This window comes from Dama dama, chromosome X (assembly GCF_033118175.1).
Source record: "Dama dama isolate Ldn47 chromosome X, ASM3311817v1, whole genome shotgun sequence".
NCBI lineage: Eukaryota > Metazoa > Chordata > Mammalia > Artiodactyla > Cervidae > Dama > Dama dama.
This window is the reverse complement of record NC_083714.1, coordinates 8,778,287-8,799,119: the sequence shown is the minus strand read 5'-3', so window position 1 is coordinate 8,799,119 and position 20,833 is coordinate 8,778,287. Positions and strand designations below refer to the sequence as shown.

General features: G+C 42.0%; 1 protein-coding gene across 1 annotated transcript; it reads right to left on the bottom strand.

Moving 5' to 3' along the window:
- Nucleotides 1-272: 272 nt before the first annotated feature.
- LOC133052174 (synaptonemal complex protein 3-like) lies at nt 273-12,800 on the bottom strand. Its single transcript, XM_061136940.1, has 8 exons — nt 12,719-12,800; nt 12,128-12,197; nt 11,921-11,955; nt 6,478-6,595; nt 5,551-5,650; nt 2,847-2,945; nt 486-590; nt 273-353 (listed from the first exon to the last, which is right to left on the bottom strand). The coding sequence occupies exons 1-8, from the start codon at nt 12,798-12,800 to the stop codon at nt 273-275; spliced, it is 690 nt and encodes a 229-aa protein (XP_060992923.1).
- Between the last annotated feature and the right edge of the window lie 8,033 nt (nt 12,801-20,833).

The window sequence follows — 20,833 nt, the reverse complement described above, 5'->3', positions numbered from 1 at the left end:
AATGAAGACAATTTATTACCAAAAGTTAATTGACAATGTTAGGGAGAAAACATCTCCATTTGCTACCCAAAGGGTGGAAAGCTTGATCCTTGTACCTGTGAAATTGTTGCTACCCACATAACTGTTTAGGATTCATTTAGTGGTTAACAGAAAAGGATTCTTAGACTTAACAAACAAATGATAAGCAAGATGTGCTGACTGCAACCAGAAAATTTTAGCCTATGGCAATGTATAGGTTTGATGGAGCTAATATTATGTTACTATCATATAACTTAGGTTCCAGTTCTGTCTTCAGCATCGTCAGAGAACAGGTATTGAAGAGACTTCCGAATATTTGCCAGCTCTTGCTGTTGCTGATTCCAAAAAGGAAAGAAATATTAAACAGTTGAATATTATTTAGATAATTGTTACATACAGTTCATAAAAAAATACCCCAATGTTCACGTCCCTCCATAGTTCTCAGTATTTAAACATGCACTACTTACAGCATCCATCACAATTTTGTTTTGCAGCATGGCCATTTCTCGTCTAAATTCACTTTGTTCATCAGTCAGAAGATGTTCATGATCCTTCTGAAACTCCTCCATACTCTAAAACAGAAGGCCTAGTCCAGTGATAAAGCACCACTTTTCATTTCACTTTCTAAACACATACAATTAAATTTCAAAGTAACAACACTTAACAGTCAAAGGATGCTCATTATTTATTTCAAAAATATTGTAACTAAAACATGGAGATTGAAACACCCACTTAAGAAATCCTTCAAATGTTGTATCTGAGTCAAAGATCATTATCATCACACTTTGCTCAAAACAATGAGTTCCTGAACAGCTAAGGTCAAGGTGGACCAAAAAGAAGGAGGAGGCAAAGGAGGAGGAAGGAGAAGAGGAGGAAGAAGAAAGAAAATCACTGACAGTCTCATATCATGAAATTATATAGTTTAAAAACTCTCTGACAAGCTTTCTAAACACCAGGTAACAATGCACCTATAATGACCAATAATCAATGCAGCATGGAAATCATGCAGCAGAGGGAAAAGATGATCTGTCATAGGAACTCATTAAGGTATGAAAAACAAACATGTTCTAAACTTTTACTGTTCATTCAACCAATAGGAATCTGGTGCATCCTATATAAAAAGCATTCTGTTAAGTGCCCTGGAGGAATTAGAAAATGAGTACATAATCTCTTCCTTATTCCAGTGAGAATTAAAAACATGTAAACAGAAAGCAACACAAAAACAGTATAACAATTCAGGAAGCACATTTTGCTGTGGCTATGTAGTGGAAAATAGGATGGTTTCTGATTTTGTTGGCAAAAGAATAAGATGTCAATGGGTAAAAGAAGGGAATCAAGCCTACTGCCAGGGAGGAGAAAATGCAAAGCAAGGAGGTAATGGTGACTTAGTGCAGAGAAAGCAACCAATGTGGACAGGTGGGAGGAGACAAAGAATGTATGCAGGAAATCACAAAGAGGGGGGGGTCTTGATATGGGGTACACATTGAACGCCTGAGACTTCAAACTGGGAAGATATTATGATAAGTTTTCAGGAGAGAAGCGATACTTTTTGGAGGATCGTATTACAGAAGTGTGAAGGATGGATTAGAGAGCAGAGAAGTCAGGCAAGAGTTTAATAGAACAAACAAGGGACAATGAGGCCCTGAACCAGGTAGGGCAGCAGCAGTGGGAATTCAAAGGAAGAAATTAAAGTACAGTTGCAGAGGTGAAAATTGCAGGGCCAAGTAATAGCTGGGTGGGAAGGACAAGGTACTTAGGGGAGTCAAAGACAACACTGAAGTCACCAACCTGATATCTTCTTTGGTACTTTATCAAACCTTCACATCAATTAATAGTCAATTATCAGGGAGCATTAGAATAACACATTTGTCCACTTGGAGACACTTCTACAATAACGCTTTTGCACTAAATGATTCTAAAGTTCTTTAAGGGATACTTATTTTAAAACTCTTTTACTAGTTGAGTGACATATTAATATGTATTTGAGCAAGGTAATGAAATGGAACATCCCATCAAAATAAGAAGGGGTGTATATCTGGGATTCCATTGCCTCCTGAATAAGTATGCATCTGTATGAAGCAGAGAACAGCGTCATGAAGGCAATCTGCTAGTGGAGAATGGCATGGTAGATGATTCTCAATTCATAAGCTTTTTCTCCTCCTCTGGCTTTTTCACACTGCTATGCATTCCAGGCTTCCTCCTGTGACTACGCATTTGCATATAAAGGCATTTTTAGTCACTGCAGCAATTCTGCATTGTCAAGTAATTATCTTCCAATTAAAATAAATACATTAAAAACTAAAAGCAAATATGCCAAAGAACACTCACATAATATATTTGAAAATAAAAGATATATTCAGAAACTACAATTGCTACTTACTATTTTACACACACCACTCAAGTAAACAGAAGTAAAAGACATTAGGACTTAATCGCTGACTTCCTACTTTCCTGATAGTTGTCACTGATCTCCCAAAAAACTGACTGCTGAATATAAAATTAGGATTAAAGTATCGATTTTAATCACAATTTTAATCACGTCTCTTTCTAGGTAATATTCCCAATGTACCATTTCCTATTTTAAGTAATATCACAAAGCTAATAATAAATCCTAAAAATAAAAATTAATTAATTAAAAACAAATAAAAATAGAAATAAATTTAGCATTCATGTTCACCCAAAATCAATTCCTCCAAATGGAAAATGCAGAAGAATTTCAAACGTTATCACCAAAATACTGTTACCAAAACTACAAAAGAATCTAACTTCTACTTCAAAATAGACATTATGTTTTATAAGAATGAATTGCATTACCAAAAACAACAGACCTTTAAGAACTGGTCGTATAAGTTAAAAAATTTTTTCAGCCTCTGTCTCTGAACAATTCTTGCTGCTTGAAAAATCTTTTGTTGCTCACGAAACAAATTCTACAAGTAGAAAAGAAAAGACGTTGAGATAAAATGCGGTTAATTTAATATTTAGCAACGTGTAATTCTACAGGACATTAAAAGGATTATTCTTTAAATCAATTTTTTAACATTTTCTGTGCTAAATTTTAAAACAAAGCTTAGATGTTTGTGCTTCCACCAATATACAAATGAAATGATGCTATTCATCGATCATTGAGAAGGCTCTTTCTTTCTTGTTTAATGTATTTTGTTGAGGTAAAATTGGTTTATAGCATTGAAGGTAATCATTTGTATAGTGATAGATGGGGAAAAAATCTTTCCTGGTGAGGATGCTGTGGTGCATACGGAAGCAGAAATACAATGCTCTACACAGGAAATGTCCTTCTTTGCCCATATTCAAAACATCCATCTTAATTCTTGGTAGCTACAAAATTTACAAACAGTTTTCACCGCCATCTCTTTATCAAAAATAAATGAAATCTATGCAATTATCTTATTTAACAGCAATTAAGAGAAAAATTCTTTCCTAACAACATTGAAACATGTAGTAATTCTTGGCCATTCAATATACAAGATGAACCTTTCAATAATGCAAAACTTTGAGTTCTTTGACCTGATCTCCAGAAACAATTCTGTCCTCTCCCCTAGTTTAGCCATTCACTTACATTTCCTTACCCTAGATTCTGTCACCAACAACTGCAAAATCTATATAAGAGGAAGAACCGCAAACTCGTATAGGAACTATCTGTCAGGCCCTGCTCTGAAAGACGTTAAGTGAACTTAACACTTAGGAACTCATTGGTGAAGGGGAGGACTGGAGGGGAGAAAGCGGGGTTGGGGGGCGGGGAAGGCTGCACTGAGTGGATTGTGGGATCTCAGTTTCCCAACCAGGGATTGAACCCTGGCCAAGGCAGTGAAAGCCCTGAATCCTAACCACTAGACCACCAGGGAACTCCCTTAGGAACTCATCCTCAAGGCAAACCTATGATGTAGGTACTCTTATTACACCCCATTCATACATGAGGACACTGAGACCTGTCAGAGATACATAATCTGCCCATGGCTCCATAGCCAGTAATTGGACAAATCAGAATTGGATCCCAACATTATGACTCCAGAGCCCAGGGTCTTGACCACTGTACTATATACTGGTTGCCCATTTTTCCCATCAGGTAACCTCTACCTCCCTATGTTGGCAGCTCACTCCCCTTTGTACTGTGTCTCAGTACCCTACCAGGACCTGATATCTACATTTGAATTGAACATTTTTCACTGCCCCCTTTCTCCACCCCCTGCCCTGTATCCTCCTTCTGAGTTAAGGCCATGGTCATTCACTATACCTACACCCTTGCACTTACACCTTACCCCCTTTTCACTCTGTCAACATGCTTAGCTCACCCTAACCCTGGAAAATCCAACTCTCCAGCTGCTCAGCCACAACCACACAGACAGGTCTTATTTTAGATTCGTGATCGCTATGACGCTCATCTAAGTTGGACTGTACTGCAGCTTGGCAATGGTATTTCCGTGGTCCATCCACTGACCCACTGTGAGGAAACAATTCCAGGTTTTCTCCTCTGCCCTCAAAAGGCAACACCTCCTCCACCATCCTTACCCCTAACTGTGACAGAGGTCAGTCCGGTAAGAGTAAACCATGCCCTGACTGCAATGGCTGGTTATGGAATAGGCAAATGATCCAAACTAGATGAGTGATAGTCTTCCGAAAGAATTTCCTGCCAAGCCACAGAACAAGATTTTCTCGGTCCACTGGGGTTTGGGCTTCCCTGGAGGCTCAGATGGTAAAGAATCTGCCTGCAGTGCGGGAAACCTGGGCTCGATCCCTGGATTGGGAAGATTCCCTGGAGGAGGGCATGGCAATCCACTCCAGTATTCTTGCCTAGAGAATCCCCATGGACAGAAGAGCCTGGCAGACTGCAGTCCATGGGGTCACAAAGAAGTCAGACACGACTGAGAGACTAAGCACAGCACACTGGAGTTTACTGAACTGAGAGCACGTTTAGGATTCCAAGACTCTACCTTACAGACCTCATGGAAAAATCCTACTAGGAGATAGAGACAGAGCCCAAATGACCCTGCCTGAGAAACTTTCGATAAGGCCTGAAACTCTGCTTTTGTACTCTGGTAAATTTCAGACACTTGGAACTGCAAGAATCCAAACCAAGAGAGGGAGTAAAGACCAGGGGCTTTTGTGAGTGTGGTGTGTGCCTGTACTTCTCTGATTTTCTGTGATCCGGGTCCAACCACATAGGCAGCAGTGGGGCCCTGGTTCAGGTCTATGGGTCTACGACATGACCAGGCTCTCCATTAAACTTGAGACTTGGTTACAAAGCATGCGTGCATGCTAAGTCGCTTCTGTCGTGTTCAACTCTTTGCAACCCTATGGGCTGTAGCCCGCCAGGCTCCTCTGTACATGGGATTCTCCAGGCAAGGATACTGGAGTGGGTTGCCATGACCTCCTCCAGGGAATCTTCCCGACCCAGGGATTGAACTCGTCCCTCTTAGGTCTCCTGCATTGGCAGGCAGGTTCTTTACCACTAGCGCCACCTCTTGAGAAGCCTCTTGGTTACAACAGATTAATTAGAAAGTTAAGCCTGATACCAACAGCTAGTTTTTCTTCTTCCTCCTTGGTTTCCTGCACGCTTATATCCCACTCCAGAAACAAAGTCAGAAACTGCTGAGAATATTCACGATAAAGCTTCTGCCTGTAAAACGTAATAATGAGCAATGTCATACTTCATATTGCTAAGAAAAAAGTAAACACATTCAAAACGAAACTGATTTGACACAAATTATACTATAAAGGGAGAAGGGAATAATTGCAGCTGAAAATTTCCGATGGGAAATGGCAAAACAAAATGGATGATTTACTCTCATTCCCTCAGTATTTGTCCCCAACTGTCTAAGAGGGATGCGATCTCACATGCCTTAGCTCTTGAGAACTAAGGAAGATTTAATGCAGTATAAACTTCCCCCCAAATGCATTTTATCTATAAGTTTTTTTTTTCATTTTCACTTATTGAATGATAAAGAGATTCAATGAAGATATCATGTAAGTTTTCTAAACAGGAATATTTCACTTCCCCCGCCCTCACCCTGTCACAATAAAGATTTTGCACAAAAGAAAAGTGGACCTGATGATGATAAATTTTGAAGTTATTCAAATATAAGATTAACTCTTTCCACACAATTGAATACAGCTAAATATCACAAGACACTTCTCTTTTATTCATCTAGCATATTCCAAGAACGAATATAATTTTTTCTTAAATACTAACAAAATTCAGCTATAATTTTAAAGCAGAAAATAGGTTACCATTATCGACCTTTAGTAATACCTCTCTTTTCAATTAAGGTGTAAGGTTATAGGACTAAAGGAAGTATTGACGTCAATAAAAATCAAACTGCATATATTTCTCAACAGAGACACCAATTAATAGAAGTTAACAGCATTATTTTAATTAAGCTGGACTCACAAACACTAAGATATGACACCCAGGTCCTGGCTCTAAAAACCAACAATGTTTGTTACCTTTGCTGCTCCTGAGTTTTCCAAACATGCTCAATTATCAGGTTAATGCTTTGGACAGAAGCATTGGTATTCATTATAAATCTTTTTCTCTTTGCATGAAGAAGCTTCTTAATATCATCTATATCAAACATATATATTTCCACTTAGTATTGATTCAGTAGTATTGGAAATACAATCACCATTTTAAAAAGGCATATGTCAAAACTCAAGTATGCATTTCCCTTTTTTCTGTATAATATTTCAGTTACTAGCACCTCAATTCTAATCTTTACAACTGGGGGTGGTCTTAAGATGGTGGAGGAATAGGATGGGAAGACCACTTTCTCCTCCACAAATTCATTGAAAGATCATTTGAACTCTGAGCAAATTTCACAAAACAACTTCTGAACGCCGGCAGAGGACACCAGGCACCCAGAAAGGCAGCCCACTGTCTTCAAAAGGAGGTAGGACAAAATATAAAAGATAAAAAGAGAGGCAAAAGAGTTAGGGATGGAGTGCCATCCCGGAGAGAGAGTCATAAAAGAGAAGTTTCCAAACACCAGGAAACCCTCTCACCGGCGAGTCTGTGGGGCATTTTGCAATCTCAGAGGGCAACATAACTGGGAGGAAAAATAAATAAATAAATAAAACCCACAGATTACGTGCCTACTGGCAACTTCCAGTGGAGAAGTAGCCCAGTCGCTCACATCTGACACCAGCAAGTGGGGGCTGAACAGGGAGGCACGGGCTGCATTGCTTAGGGTAGGGACCGGGCCTGAATGACCTGAGGACAATCTGAGGAAGCTAAAGTGAGATGGCAACCCAAACAGAGGAATAGCCAGAGAAAGAGAAAAGGAGAGAGAGAGAGAGAGAGAACTTTCCCGTGAAAAGCTCTAACCTAAGGCACTGCTGGGCCCACTCACAGAACAAAGGACTGAGCGAATACCAGAGGAAAGCTAGCTGGCTGCGGACCAGCCCGTCCCCCACCAGAGCCAGAAAGGGGCAATCTTGGCCCCAGAGATGGCATCCTCTACCAAACTGTGAGCAGGCTCCCAGTTGCTAACCAAGTCTTCCTGGGATCCTAGAAGGTTGACATCCTATGGGAGGGTCACAGCCAGAGATCAGCTCCCCAGAAGAGACACACAGCACAGCTGAGATGGTGCTCCCACTGTGCACCCAGGAAACCAAGCAGCTGGGACAGGAGAGGTGATAAGACATCCCACCCAGCTGGGGAGAGTGCACTCGCCAAGCACCTGGTCGCCTGTGCTGCTCAGACCTGGGAAGGGCACAAAACGCATGCCCAAAGGAGTCTGCACCTTTTTGGAGTACCTGAGAACCCGAACCTGAGCAGCTTAGACCTGGGAAGTGCACACAACCCAGGGCCCACTTTAGACAGTTCCCCTGCAGAGCAACCTGGAACCTCAGCAGTGTAGACTGGGAAAGCACACACGCCGTGGGCAGGGGCAAACCCAGTGCGGCTGAGACCCTGCGAGCGCTCCCCACACACGCCAGTGATATTTGTTTGCAGTGTTCCTCCCTCCCTACAGCACGACTCAATAAGTGAGCCTAAATAAGTGACCACTACCGCCCCCTTGTGTCAGGGCAGAAATTAGACACTGAAGAGACTTGCAAACAAAAGAAGCCAAAATAAACAGAGGGAACCGCTTTAGAAGTGACAGGTGGAACAGATTAAAACCCTGTAGTTAGCACTGACTACATTGGAAGGGGCCTATAGAACTTGAGAAGTATAAGCTGAAACAAGGAACTATCTGAAACTGAAGTGACCCCACACCGCCCACAACAGCTCCAGAGAAATTCCTAGATATATTTTTACTATTGTCATTTGTTTTATTTTTAATTTTTTTTAATTTTGAAGTCCTTTATTACTCCCTTAATTTTCATTTTTGTAACCTACAATTGCCTTGCAAAAAAGACCCCATTTTTAAAGCAAATTTCATATATATATTATTTTTATAATTTTTGTGATTTTATTTTGTTTTTTTAATATCACATTTTTGAAAGTCTAACTTCTCTAGATTTTTAATCTTTGCTTTATGGTATTTGTTATCAATTTTGTACCTTTAAGAATCCAATCTTCAGTGCCATTTTTACTTAGGAGTGTGATTACTGGCTTGATTGCCCTCTCCCCCTTTTGACTCCCCCTTTTCTCCCCTAGGTCATCTCTATCTCCTCCCTCCCCCATCTCATCTCTACTAAACTCTGTGAACCTCTTAGGGTATTGAGGGCTGTGGAGAACACTTAGGGAACTGATTACTGGCTAGATCTTTCTCTCTCCTTCTGAGCCCCCCCTTCTTCTCCTGGTGACCTCTATCTCCTTCCTCCTCCTTCTCTTCTCTTTGTAACTCCATGAACCTCTCTGGATATTCCAGGCTGTGAAGGGCACATAGGGATTTAATTACTGGCTAGATTGCTCTCTCCCCTTCTGATTCCCCCTCTCCTCGTCCTGGTCAACTTTATCTCCCTCCTCCCTCTACTCTTCTCTATGTAATTCTGTGAACCTCTCTCAGTGTTTCAGACTGTGGAGAATCTTTTCTCCATTAACCTAGATGTTTAATCATCAGTGCTGTATGGATGAAGTCTTGAGGCTACTGTAAGAATAAGACTGAAAACCAGAGGCAAGAGGCTTAAATCCAAAACCTGAGAACACCAGAGAACTCCTGACTCCAGGGAATATTAATCGATAAGAGCTCATCCAAAAGCCTCCATACCTACACTGAACCCAAGCTCCACCCAAGAGCCAAGAAGTTCCAGAGCAAAACACTACCCAAATTCTCCAGCAACACAGGAACATAACCATGAGCTTTAACATACAGGCGGACCAAAAGAAAGCAAACTGATAAACATCTCAAAACTCACTACTGGACACTTCATTGCACTCCAGAGAGAAGAAATCTAGCTACACCCACCAGAACACCGACGCAAGCTTCCCTAATGAAGAAACTTTGACAAGCCACCCAACCAGTCCCACCCACAGTGAGGAACCTCCACAATAAAAAGGAACCACAAACTGCCAGAATACAGATAGGACACCCAAAACACAGCAATCTAAACAAGATGAAAAGGCAGAGAAATACTCAGCAGGTAAAGGAACATGATAAAAGCACACCAAACCAAACAAAAGAGGAGGAGATATGGAGTCTACCTGAAAAAGAATTCAGAATAATGATAGTAAGAATGATCGAAAATCTTGAAAACAAAATGGAGTTACAGATAAACAGCCTGGAGACAAGGATTGAGAAGATGCAGGAAATGTTTAACAAGGACCTAGAATAAATAAAAAAAGAGTCAAACAATAATGAATAATGCAATAACTGAGATGAAAAACACTCTGGAGGGAACCAACAGTAGAATAACTGTGGCAGAAGATAGGATAAATGAGATGGAAGATAGACTGGTGTAAATAAATGAAGCATACAGGAAAAAAGAAAAAAAGAATTAAAAGAAATGAGGACAAACTCACAGACCTCTGGGACAATGACAAACGCCCCAACATTTGAATCTTAGGAGACCCAGAAGAAGAAAAAAAGAAAACAAACAAAACACTCATAACAAAACACTTATAAAAGCTGGGTTTGGGTAAATTTATAAAATATCCTCCGTATCAAAGGACACATTCTGATGGATTCTTGTTACAACTCAACAGGTAAATCACACATCATCATTCTATTTTTGAAGTGTCCAAAAGAGAAAAAAAAAATAAACGCAAAGGCAAGAAAACGATTTTTTAAATTCAGTCAATGAGGATTTTAGGTATTTTTAGTTAAAGACAAAGATCATGAAGAATTTAAGGAAATAAAGGAATTTATTCAAAAACACTTTCTAAATCCATTCATAAGGGAAAAATGGGGAGTCTGTCTTACATCAGTTTTAAAAAGAAGGTTTGCAGTTTGCAAAATGTTCAATATTTATAAAAATGCTTTCCTAAACATTTGATTGTATGTTATTGATCTACCATGAATTGTTACTTTCCAGAGATTGTGACAAGCTACACAATTTTATACATCCAGTTTATCTTGCATAATAATCAGTTTATGAGACAGCTCCCACTCAAACATCTTGCTTGTATGAAGGATCCATTTAGAGGACTCAAAAACTGACATAGGCTCTTTGTTAAGAGTCTCTTCCTGTAACCCAGTTAATGTAATTGATATCTAAAAGAACAATTTTAAACTTTTAAGTTTATGGTTATGATCTTACATCACCAGCATGCTAGCAAAGTTCCTTTTAGTTCTCCACTGCACAGTTAATGTAAATATAACAATAGAGACGTATTTTACAGGATTAAATATAAAATTCTGTATGCACCAAAGAAAAGAAAAAGGAATGTCACACAAATTAGGTAGAGAAAATTAAAAATTGATATTAAAGAAGGATATATTCCTTACTCTGAGATACAAGTAGGAAAAACATTGTTTCATTCACATTCTTCTAATATCCCACAGTCCATCAAATGCACCCATGTATAAAATAAAAGCATTGCTCTGACCTCACCACTGGTAGCACCATTCTCTCCACATCCACAGTAAAAAGGGAAACTAAAGAAACCTATGAAGCCAAATCACACTAAACACGTAGGGAAGATCCTGAATCTGAGAACAAGGTATTAACATTTCCTATGATATAGAGTTTTAAAGCAATTTACTTGCAAATCAAAACCACAATGAGGTACCATTACACGCCAGTCAGGATGGCTGCTATCCAAAAGTCTACAAGCAATAAATGCTGGAGAGGGTGTGGAGAAAAGGGAACCCTCTTACACTCTTGGTGGGAATGCAAACTAGTACAGCCGCTATGGAAAACAGTGTGGAGATTTCTTAAAAAACTGGAAATAGAACTGCCATATGACCCAGCAATCCCACTTCTGGGCATACACACTGAGGATACCAGATCTGAAAGAGACACGTGCACCCCAATGTTCATCGCAGCACTGTTTATAATAGCCAGGACATGGAAGCAACCTAGATGCCCATCAGCAGATGAATGGATAAGGAAGCTGTGGTACATATACACCATGGAATATTACTCAGCCATTAAAAAGAATTCATTTGAACCAGTCCTAATGAGATGGATGAAGCTGGAGCCCCTTATACAGAGTGAAGTAAGCCAGAAAGATAAAGAACATTACAGCATACTAACACATATATATGGAATTTAGAAAGATGGTAACGCTAACCCTATATGCAAAACAGAAAAAGAGACACAGAAATACAGAACAGACTTTTGAACTCTGTGGGAGAAGGCGAGGGTGGGATGTTTCGAGAGGAATCGGGTGGAGAGGGAGGTGGGAGCGGGGATTGGGATGGGGAAGACGTGTAAATCCATGGCTGATTCATATCAATGTATGACAAAACCCACTGAAATGTTGTGAAGTAATTAGCCTCCAACTAATAAAAAAATTTAAAAAAAAAGCAATATATTCACTACAGTATCTCCTAAAGCATACCTTCAAATTTTTTCAGCATATCCTGTAATTCATTCCTGTAAAGAAATCACATGAACTTTTAAATTAAGGGTACCTAAAACACCATACTGGTTTTGGAAGAAACGTGTCACGCCAAGTGTTTTACATACAATACTTGCTACAGAAGCCCACCTTTACTTTTCTTAAAGTACCTTATAAGGCAAGCCCAAATTCCTTTAAACATGTTACCTCACATCTTCCATAAATGCTACTTGCAAAGGACTTTCTTCTTCATGGATATCAATCACTGACCTGTTTGCTGCATGGAAATAAAATGGGAAAAGGTTTAAGGCTGACATATGGCATTTTGGTCAGGTTTCCTGAAGAAACAGCTGCACTGTGGAAGGTTCCAGGATTTGCAACAACGAAAGCGTCTTAAAGCAGACATCTCAGAGGAATCGTGTATGTGAAGGTCAGATGAAGTTAGATCAGGGGCCAGGACCACTTTTTGGAGGCAGCGTTACAAGCCTTTCAGGGTTTACCAGCAGCGGGAAAAAAACATGTAGCACTCCGGGAAATGATTCGGAAAGAAGGACGTGCAAGCTGTTATGAAGGAGAGCTGCTAGGAAGCTTACAGGGCAGTCCCAGTTTGGGATATGAGGCTGAATTGGGCAGCCTCCGGTACATGACACAGCTTGGCACACACATGGCTTTCCCTGCTTACTATGTGGAGGACTGGGAAGCAATGACCCAAGGGACACTGCCCATCCCACCCCCCCCCCCCATTACTCTGCCGTCGCCCATGTGCTGTGATCTGCAAAGGTTTCCGAAAGACCATACCTTGGCAAACACTCTCTGGCTCACTCAGCTCTCTTCTCTCCTGACTCCCAGAGTCACAGGCTGCCATATCCTGAGCCTCCATCGGGGCATCCTGAGTCTCCTTCGAGGCATCCTTAGCCCTCCTGAGACGCTTCCTCTGAGGCCTCTCCATCTACTCGAGTCTTCCGAGGTACAGACAGCACGCCTGCACCCTGGGAGCACAAACGTAAAGACACAGATGGCCCCAGGGTCAACGAGCAATGGCCGGCATGGGTCCTCCGCGGCAGATCAGGCTGTGTGCTTCCTCCTGTCCCTTGTTGGACCAGGAGCTGATGAAGCACGCAGTGACTGTGACCCCCTCCCCTCAGCACTGCAATGGAGGACTGGCTCCTGCACAGCCCCTCACAGCCCCGTGCTGCCCACAGACATCTGAGTGTCAAGACCCTCTGGGGACAGAGTGTCAGGACCCCACGTGGGGACAGAGGCTGACCCCTGTGCCTCGCATCCCCAGGGATCCGGTGCCAGGTGGGGAGGCCCGGCCACAGCCAGGACAAACCTGAGTGTCCCTCCATAGGTGTGGGGAATAAACCATTCAGCACCTGTCCAGGCACAGTCGGGTTGGGGGCCTTCCCGACACGCCTTCTGGACCCCATGATGACCTCAGGGCACTGGCCCATCCTTTCTGCCCGGTCACCGGGCAGGAAGGACAGACCGGGGTGGATGATGCCTGCCCACCCTCTGAGACTCTCCTGGGTTGTGGGGACCGACAGCTCTCCCCAAACCCTGCCTGCTGACCCAGCCCTTGGGGTCCTCCTTCTGCCCGGCTGGAGGCTGAGGGGAAGCCTTGGGGACATCGCCTCAGAGGCCAGCTTGGCTGCCACAGCCCCACACTCTGATTCCTTCAAGTCTGAGAAGATGGCGCCGCCCCTCCCCCAGCCCTGCTCACGGTCATGTGGTGCCGCCGGCCTCCCTGAGGGTCCCTCTGTCCCCCTCTTGGATCCCTCTGCCTGTCCCTCCCTCCCTCCATCCTTCATCCACACAGGGTGAGCTCCTCACCACAATCTCCAAACTGCGAACCTCACACCGCACACGCGACGCTCCTCTCAGGACCTCGGGACAGCGCGGAAGCAACCGGCCTCTCCTGAGAGGGAGCAGCGCCGATTGGCTGGCACAGTGCGCATGCGGGAGGCGGGGCCTGGGCCTCACCCCGCCCCTTACAGAACAGCCCTCCGCGGGGGTGGGGGGTGCTCAGGCTGGGGTCCCACGCTGCGGCTCTCCATGTTCTGCCTGCAGAGGACACTGCCCTTGCAGGCCATTTTCCTGGGAAATCACAGAAGGCCAGGGGAGTGAGGAACAGGTGCTCCAGCCTCCGCCTGCCTGATGAAGGAGCATTTACCAACCCCTAGTCACTCTCCTCCTGATTTCCGTTCCACTCACTCCCTTCTGCTTGCAGATGAAGAGCCATCCTCCAGGGTGTCTTGTATAAACCACAACCCTCCATTTTCAGGTTTGGATTTTCCTTTCTTTCTTTTTTTTTTTTTTTTAAAGACACTGTTACCCAATCCTTAAATAGCCTTGCTTACTTATGTTGTCTGCAAATCACGGTCAATTGTATCAGGTTCTCTGTGGTCTTCTGCCACTTCCTCTTTGCATCACTCGACATTGTGGCAGTATCAACCAGTATCTACAGTGTGACCTGTCTCCACCGGGCTTTCTCTTTCCCTGCCCTGTCATGTACCCTTGTGGAGCCACGCCTCCCTTTGTCCCTCCATTTTTCTTCTTGTCCCTGGACATCTGCATGCTTTCCACTTAAGAGCCCTTCAGAGCACCGATGCAAGCAGTGTTCTGATGTCTAGCCCATGTGCAATACGCATTTCAGTGTTTAAGGGAGTGGGATGGCTAGGTCATAGGCTCACTGAGTGCAGGGAAACTGTCTCCATCTTCTGCCTCCACCAGTGGGTTTAGTCTATTGTTCTGTGATCTCACCAAATACTTGATGGAGTCAGGTTTCTTGCCTGTTGCCACTAGTGGGTGTAAAATTACATCTGGAAATATCTTCCTTTACATGTCTGCAGTCGCTCTGCAGACTAAGGTTGAGCTCCCATGTGTGTGTCTGTGTGTGTGCATGTGGGTGTGCTTATTGGTCATTTCACTTTCCTTTTCTGTGACAGATCTCCTGGCATCATGACCTTTAATCATTTGGATCAGATGACTTCATTACAGATACACGTAGAAGCTTTTCACATATTCCAGATTTCAGTTTTGTGACATTGCCTTTTGATTGTAATAAAACATAGATAGTTCACGTTTTACTTTGTTAGCCATTTTTAGGTATAGCGTTCAGTGTCATGAAGTGACACCACCACTTCTGCCTTTAGGATTTGTTTCTTTCCAAACTGAAACTCTGTACACATTAAACACTTATTGTCAAACCCCTCCTCCTCCCAAGCCCTGGCAACCACCATTTTACTTTCTGTCTCTGTAAATGTGCCTACTCTGGATACTTCATATATGCACTATTTATATTTTATGGCCAGGATATCTCACTGAGCATATCTTTGATTTCATCCATATTGTAATGCATGTCAGAATTCCTTTCCTTTTTAATGGCAAAGAATAATCATTGTTGGTGTATATCACATGGTTTCCTCATTCATCTGTTGATGGACAAATACTAATGCTGTATAAGCACAGGCATACAAGTATCTCTTTGAGTCTCTCATTTCACTTTTTTTGGGTGTACACCCAGAAGTGGTATTTCTGGATCAGATGGTCATTATAGTATCAATTTTTTGAGTAACTGCATGCTGTTTTCCATAAGGGCCACAGCATTTTACATTTCGAACAGTGAAGCACAAAGTTTCCAACTTCTTCACAGCCATGCCAACAGCTGTTATTCTGTGGATTTCTGGTAACAGGCATCCTGATGAATGTGAAGTGTGATTTTGAATTGCGTTTCCCTAATCATTAGCCATATTGAGCATCTTTTCATGGGCTTATTGGTCATTTGCACATTTTCTTAAGAGAAATGTCTACTGAAGTCACTTGCCAATTTTTTATTCATGTTGTGTTGTTGCCATGGTGGTGGTAGTAGTTGAGTTGTGGGAGCTCTTTATGTATTTTGGATTTGAATCTCTTATCAGATAGATTTTGGGCAATTATTTTCTTCCATTCCATGAGTTGCCTGGTCTCTCTTGATAATGTCCTTTGATGTGCAAAAGCTTTGAATTTTGGTATAGTCCAATTTATCAATTTTTTTCCTTTTCCTGACTCCTGGGTCTTTTGAAATAAAATACTCTTAACCCTAAAATCATCAAAGTGTTCTCCTATATTTAATTAGACTCATTTTAAGACAGTGCTTTGCCTTTTTAAGTCTTTGTTTGTGTAGACTTGATTTGAGGGCTGGTGTCAGAGATCTGATTGCTTGCTTTTTTTCCTCCCATGGAAAAATGATGGTACCATCCTCATTTATTGAGTGGTGTACACTTTCCCCACTATTAGCAATGCTATGTCTGTCATATGTCCAGTTTCTCTATGTTCCTGCTTCTGCTTCTCTAGCCCTTTACACCAGCCAGTTTATTTATCACATGCCAAAACCACAGCTAGTAATAAAACGAAGATTCCAAGTTGGATCTGTCAAACTCTGAATCCTCAGGTATTAGCTACATTCCGATGCCTAAGACTCTTCAGTGATTCCTCCAACCCTCCATGAGAGGGTCTACCCTACATATGAGAACCCTTGACATCTTATCTCATTTAACTCACCTTTTGTCATCTCCAAATACAACTTCCTGCAGTTTCCTCAGGCACATCTTTGCTGTTTTGTGTCACTGGGCCTTTGAAGGAGCTCAGCCAACTCCTCTGTGGAATCTTGGTTGGCACTCCTTCCTTTGCCTACCACTGTGGCTTACAGCCTCTCTCCTCTCATTACACTGTAGACCAGTCAACTGTGTGCTGCAGAAACTGTACTGTTTTGCCTCACTTTGACCATTACGCTGGAAACCTGCCTAATTCTAGCAAGCAGATTTAGAATTTGTAATTTATATAGATCAGTGTTTACCCATAAATAAAACCAACATTTCTGTAAGCTTTACTGCCTTTTGAAAGTATACAAACTCATGATTCATTTAATTATATTAATAATCCTCTGGAAGATGAATTAGTGTAAGCTCACTTTATAATTTGGGATACTAAGAATCAAAGAGTAGAAATATTTACCCAAGTTCATAGAGCTGCACTGTAGAGCTAGACTGTAGAGTGTGACTATAGACATGGAAGTCCTTTATCAAGTTATCATTTTCAGTGTAAATTTCAAAACAAATTGGTCAAGGAAGGGTGCTGTCCTTGACACTTTGAAGTACAAGTAGAAGTTGTGAAATGATAAACCTAATGAAGAGTTCATGCAGATCAGATCAGGTGAAAGAAAAGAGTTGGTTCTTGATAGAACTTAGGTCAATGGTCCAGGAACCTGAAAGGAGAGTGCATTCAAATTTTCAGGGAGATTCTGATTCCTCGTGTCTGGCACGAGGACAGGAATCTGGATTTGTAAGAAGCTCCCACAAGTGGTCGCTCTCCAGTGGACCACATTTTTTTATCTCCTGGAGAAGGAAATGGCAACCCACTCCAGTATTTTTCCCTGGAAAATCCCACAGATGGAGGAACCTGGTAGGCTACAGTCCACGGAGTCACAAAGAGTCGGACATGACTGAGCGACTTCACTCACTCACTCCCACAAGGGAATTGGATAATTAATAAGGATGATGTAAGGTAAGTGCTATGTCAGGTCCCGTATCTATCTCAGCATTCTATCCTTCATCCTTTCATATTTACTAACAGAACTTTGACACCTTTACATCTAGATGTGGGCACATGACCCAGTTCAGTTCCTGGGCTGACCGTGACACATGTCCCAGACATCTGTGATGGAACTTCTTGGAAAGATTCATGGATTGGACTGATGCAGTTGGCGTCCCCCCTTGATATTTTCCCTTTGTCCTGGCAGGTATATAGATAAAATGCTTGTGACTTTGAGACAGAAGCCAAATAAAGGATGACGGGTTTCCTTGAGCTGTAGCATCAGACCTGAGTTGCCTCTTCTTACTACATGTTAACTGGAATATGTGAACCCCTATTTAGCCAGTCCTCTATCTGAAATGAAGTCAAATGCAAACAATAATGACAGAGCAGTACATAAATGAAATTTAGTTTTACTCAACTTGCATCCGTTGAAGCATCAAAAAAGCAAGAGAGTTCCAGAAAAACATCTTCTTCATTGACTACACCAAAATCTTTGACTGTGTAGATCACAACAAACTATGGGAAATTCTTAAAGAGATGGGAATACCAGACCACCTCACCTGCCTCCTGAGAAATCTGTATGCAGGTCAGGAAGCAACAGTTAGAACTGGACATGCAACAACAGACTGGTTCCAAATGGGAAAAGGAGTATGCCAAAGCTGTATATTGTCACCCTGCTTATTTAACTTATATATGCAGAGTACATCATGAGAAATGCCGGGCTGGATGAAGCACAAGCTGGAATCAAGATTGCTGGGAGAAATATCAATAACCTCAGATATACAGATGACACCACCCTTATGGCAGAATGAGAAGAAGAACTAAAGAGCCTCTTGATGAAAGTGAAAGAATTCAGAAAACTAAGATCATGGCATCCACTCCCATCACTTCATGGCAAATAGATGGGGAGACAATGGAAACAGTGACAGACTTTATTTTTGGGGCCCCAAAATCACTGCAGATGCTGCTTGCAGCCATGAAAATAAAAGACACTTACTCCTTGGAAGAAAAGATATGACCAAACTAGACAGCATATTAAAAAGCAGAGACATTACTTTGCTGACAAAGGTCTGTCTGGTCAAGGCTATGGTTTTTCCAGTAGTCATGTATGGATGTGAGTGTTGGACTATAAAGAAAGCTGAGCGCTGAAGAGTGGATGCTTTTGAACTGTGGTGTTGGAGAAGACTCTTGAGAGTCCCTTGGAATGCAAGGAGATCCAACCAGTCCATCCTAAAGGAAGTCAGTCCTGAATATTCACTGGAAGGACTGATGCTGAAGCTGAAACTCCAATACTTTGGCCACCTGATGCGAAGAACTGACTCACTGGAAAAGATCCTGATTCTGGGAAATATTGAAGGCGGGAGGAGAGGGGGACGACAGAGGATGAGATGGTTGGATGGCATCACTGACTTGATGGACTCATGTTTGAGTAAACTCCGGGAGCTGGTGATGGACAGGAAGGCCTGGCATGCTGCAGTTCATGGGGTCGCAAAGAGTCAGACACGACTGAGTGACGAACTTAACTGATTGATTCAGTATTATTGGAAATACAATTACCATTTTTAAAAAGGCATCATGTCAAAAATCAAGTGTTTGCTTCCTTTTTTTTCTTCATAATCTTTCAGTTGCTAGCACCTCAATTCTAATTTTTAAAACTGCACATGTTTTAGAAAAATCTGTAATGGAAAAAAAAAAGAACTAAGAAACTAAAGTTACTCTTTTCCAAAATGCATTAAAGGCTCCCAAAGACAGTTTTTCATGTTCTCAATGAGAAAATACTTATAAAAGTTGGTTTGGGGTAAATTTATAAACATGTGATTGTGATCTAAGGAATGGGATGTCAGTGAGAATGACGTGTGTCACTGCCTGGCCTAGCATATAAAAACCTCAATCTGGTACATCTCCATGCTCTTTTCCCCTTCTTGCAAACTGCAAAGGAAGCCACCCCTGGGGAACTTGTGGATGCCACATGTTGAAGGTGCCAGAGTTTCCAATGGTCTGGGTCCCTGTAAGAAGTGCATGAATAAAACTCTGGAGGAGGATATATTCACTTTCCCAGTAATGTTACAGGAGCAGTAAACAAATTACTTTAAATGTTACAGTAATAGTCTGCCATCCCTAATGCAATTTCCGTCAGTCAGTTCAGTCGCTCAGTCGTGTCTGACTCTTTGCGACCCCATGGACCGCAGCATTCCAGGCTTCCCTGTCCATCACCAACTCCCAGAGTTTACTCAAACATGAGTCCATCAAGTCAGTGATGCCATCCAACCATCTCATCCTCTGTCGTCCCCCTCTCCTCCCGCCTTCAATATTTCCCAGAATCAGGATCTTTTCCAGTGAGTCAGTTCTTCGCATCAGGTGGCCAAAGTATTGGAGTTTCAGCTTCAGCATCAGTCCTTCCAGTGAATATTCAGGACTGACTTCCTTTAGGATGGACTGGTTGGATCTCCTTGCATTCCAAGGGACTCTCAAGAGTCTTCTCCAACACCACAGTTCAAAAGCATCCACTCTTCAGCGCTCAGCTTTCTTTATAGTCCAACACTCACATCCATACATGACTACTGGAAAAACCATAGCCTTGACCAGACAGACCTTTGTCAGCAAAGTAATGTCTCTGCTTTTTAATATGCTGTCTAGTTTGGTCATATCTTTTCTTCCAAGGAGTAAGTGTCTTTTATTTTCATGGCTGCAAGCAGCATCTGCAGTGATTTTGGGGCCCCAAAAATAAAGTCTGTCACTGTTTCCATTGTCTCCCCATCTATTTGCCATGAAGTGATGGGAGTGGATGCCATGATCTTAGTTTTCTGAATTCTTTCACTTTCATCAAGAGGCTCTTTAGTTCTTCTTCTCATTCTGCCATAAGGGTGGTGTCATCTGTATATCTGAGGTTATTGATATTTCTCCCAGCAATCTTGATTCCAGCTTGTGCTTCATCCAGCCCGGCATTTCTCATGATGTACTCTGCATATATAAGTTAAATAAGTAGGGTGACAATATACAGCTTTGGCATACTCCTTTTCCCATTTGGAACCAGTCTGTTGTTGCATGTCCAGTTCTAACTGTTGCTTCCTGACCTGCATACAGATTTCTCAGGAGGCAGGTGAGGTGGTCTGGTATTCCCATCTTTTTCAGAATTTTCAACAGTTTCTTGTGATCCACACAGTCAAAGGCTTTGGCATAGTCAATAAAGCAGAAATAGATGTTTCTCTGGAACTATCTTGCTTTTTTCATGATCCAGCAGATGTTGGCAATTTGATCTCTGGTTCCTCTGACTTTTCTAAAACAAATTTGAACATCTGGAAGTTCATGGTTCATGTACTGTTGAAGCCTGACTTGGAG

Excerpts from the sequence above, each read along its gene's own strand:
- LOC133052174 (XM_061136940.1), bottom strand. The coding sequence starts at position 12,800 with ATGGAGGCTCAGGATATGGCAGCCTGTGACTCTGGGAGTCAGGAGAGA. Across the intron at positions 12,198-12,718 it reads GCCAGAGAGTGTTTGCCAAG|CAAACAGGTCAGTGATTGAT; the intron begins GTATGGTCTTTC and ends ATTTCCATGCAG. Across the intron at positions 591-2,846 it reads TATACGACCAGTTCTTAAAG|AGTATGGAGGAGTTTCAGAA; the intron begins GTCTGTTGTTTT and ends CTTCTGTTTTAG.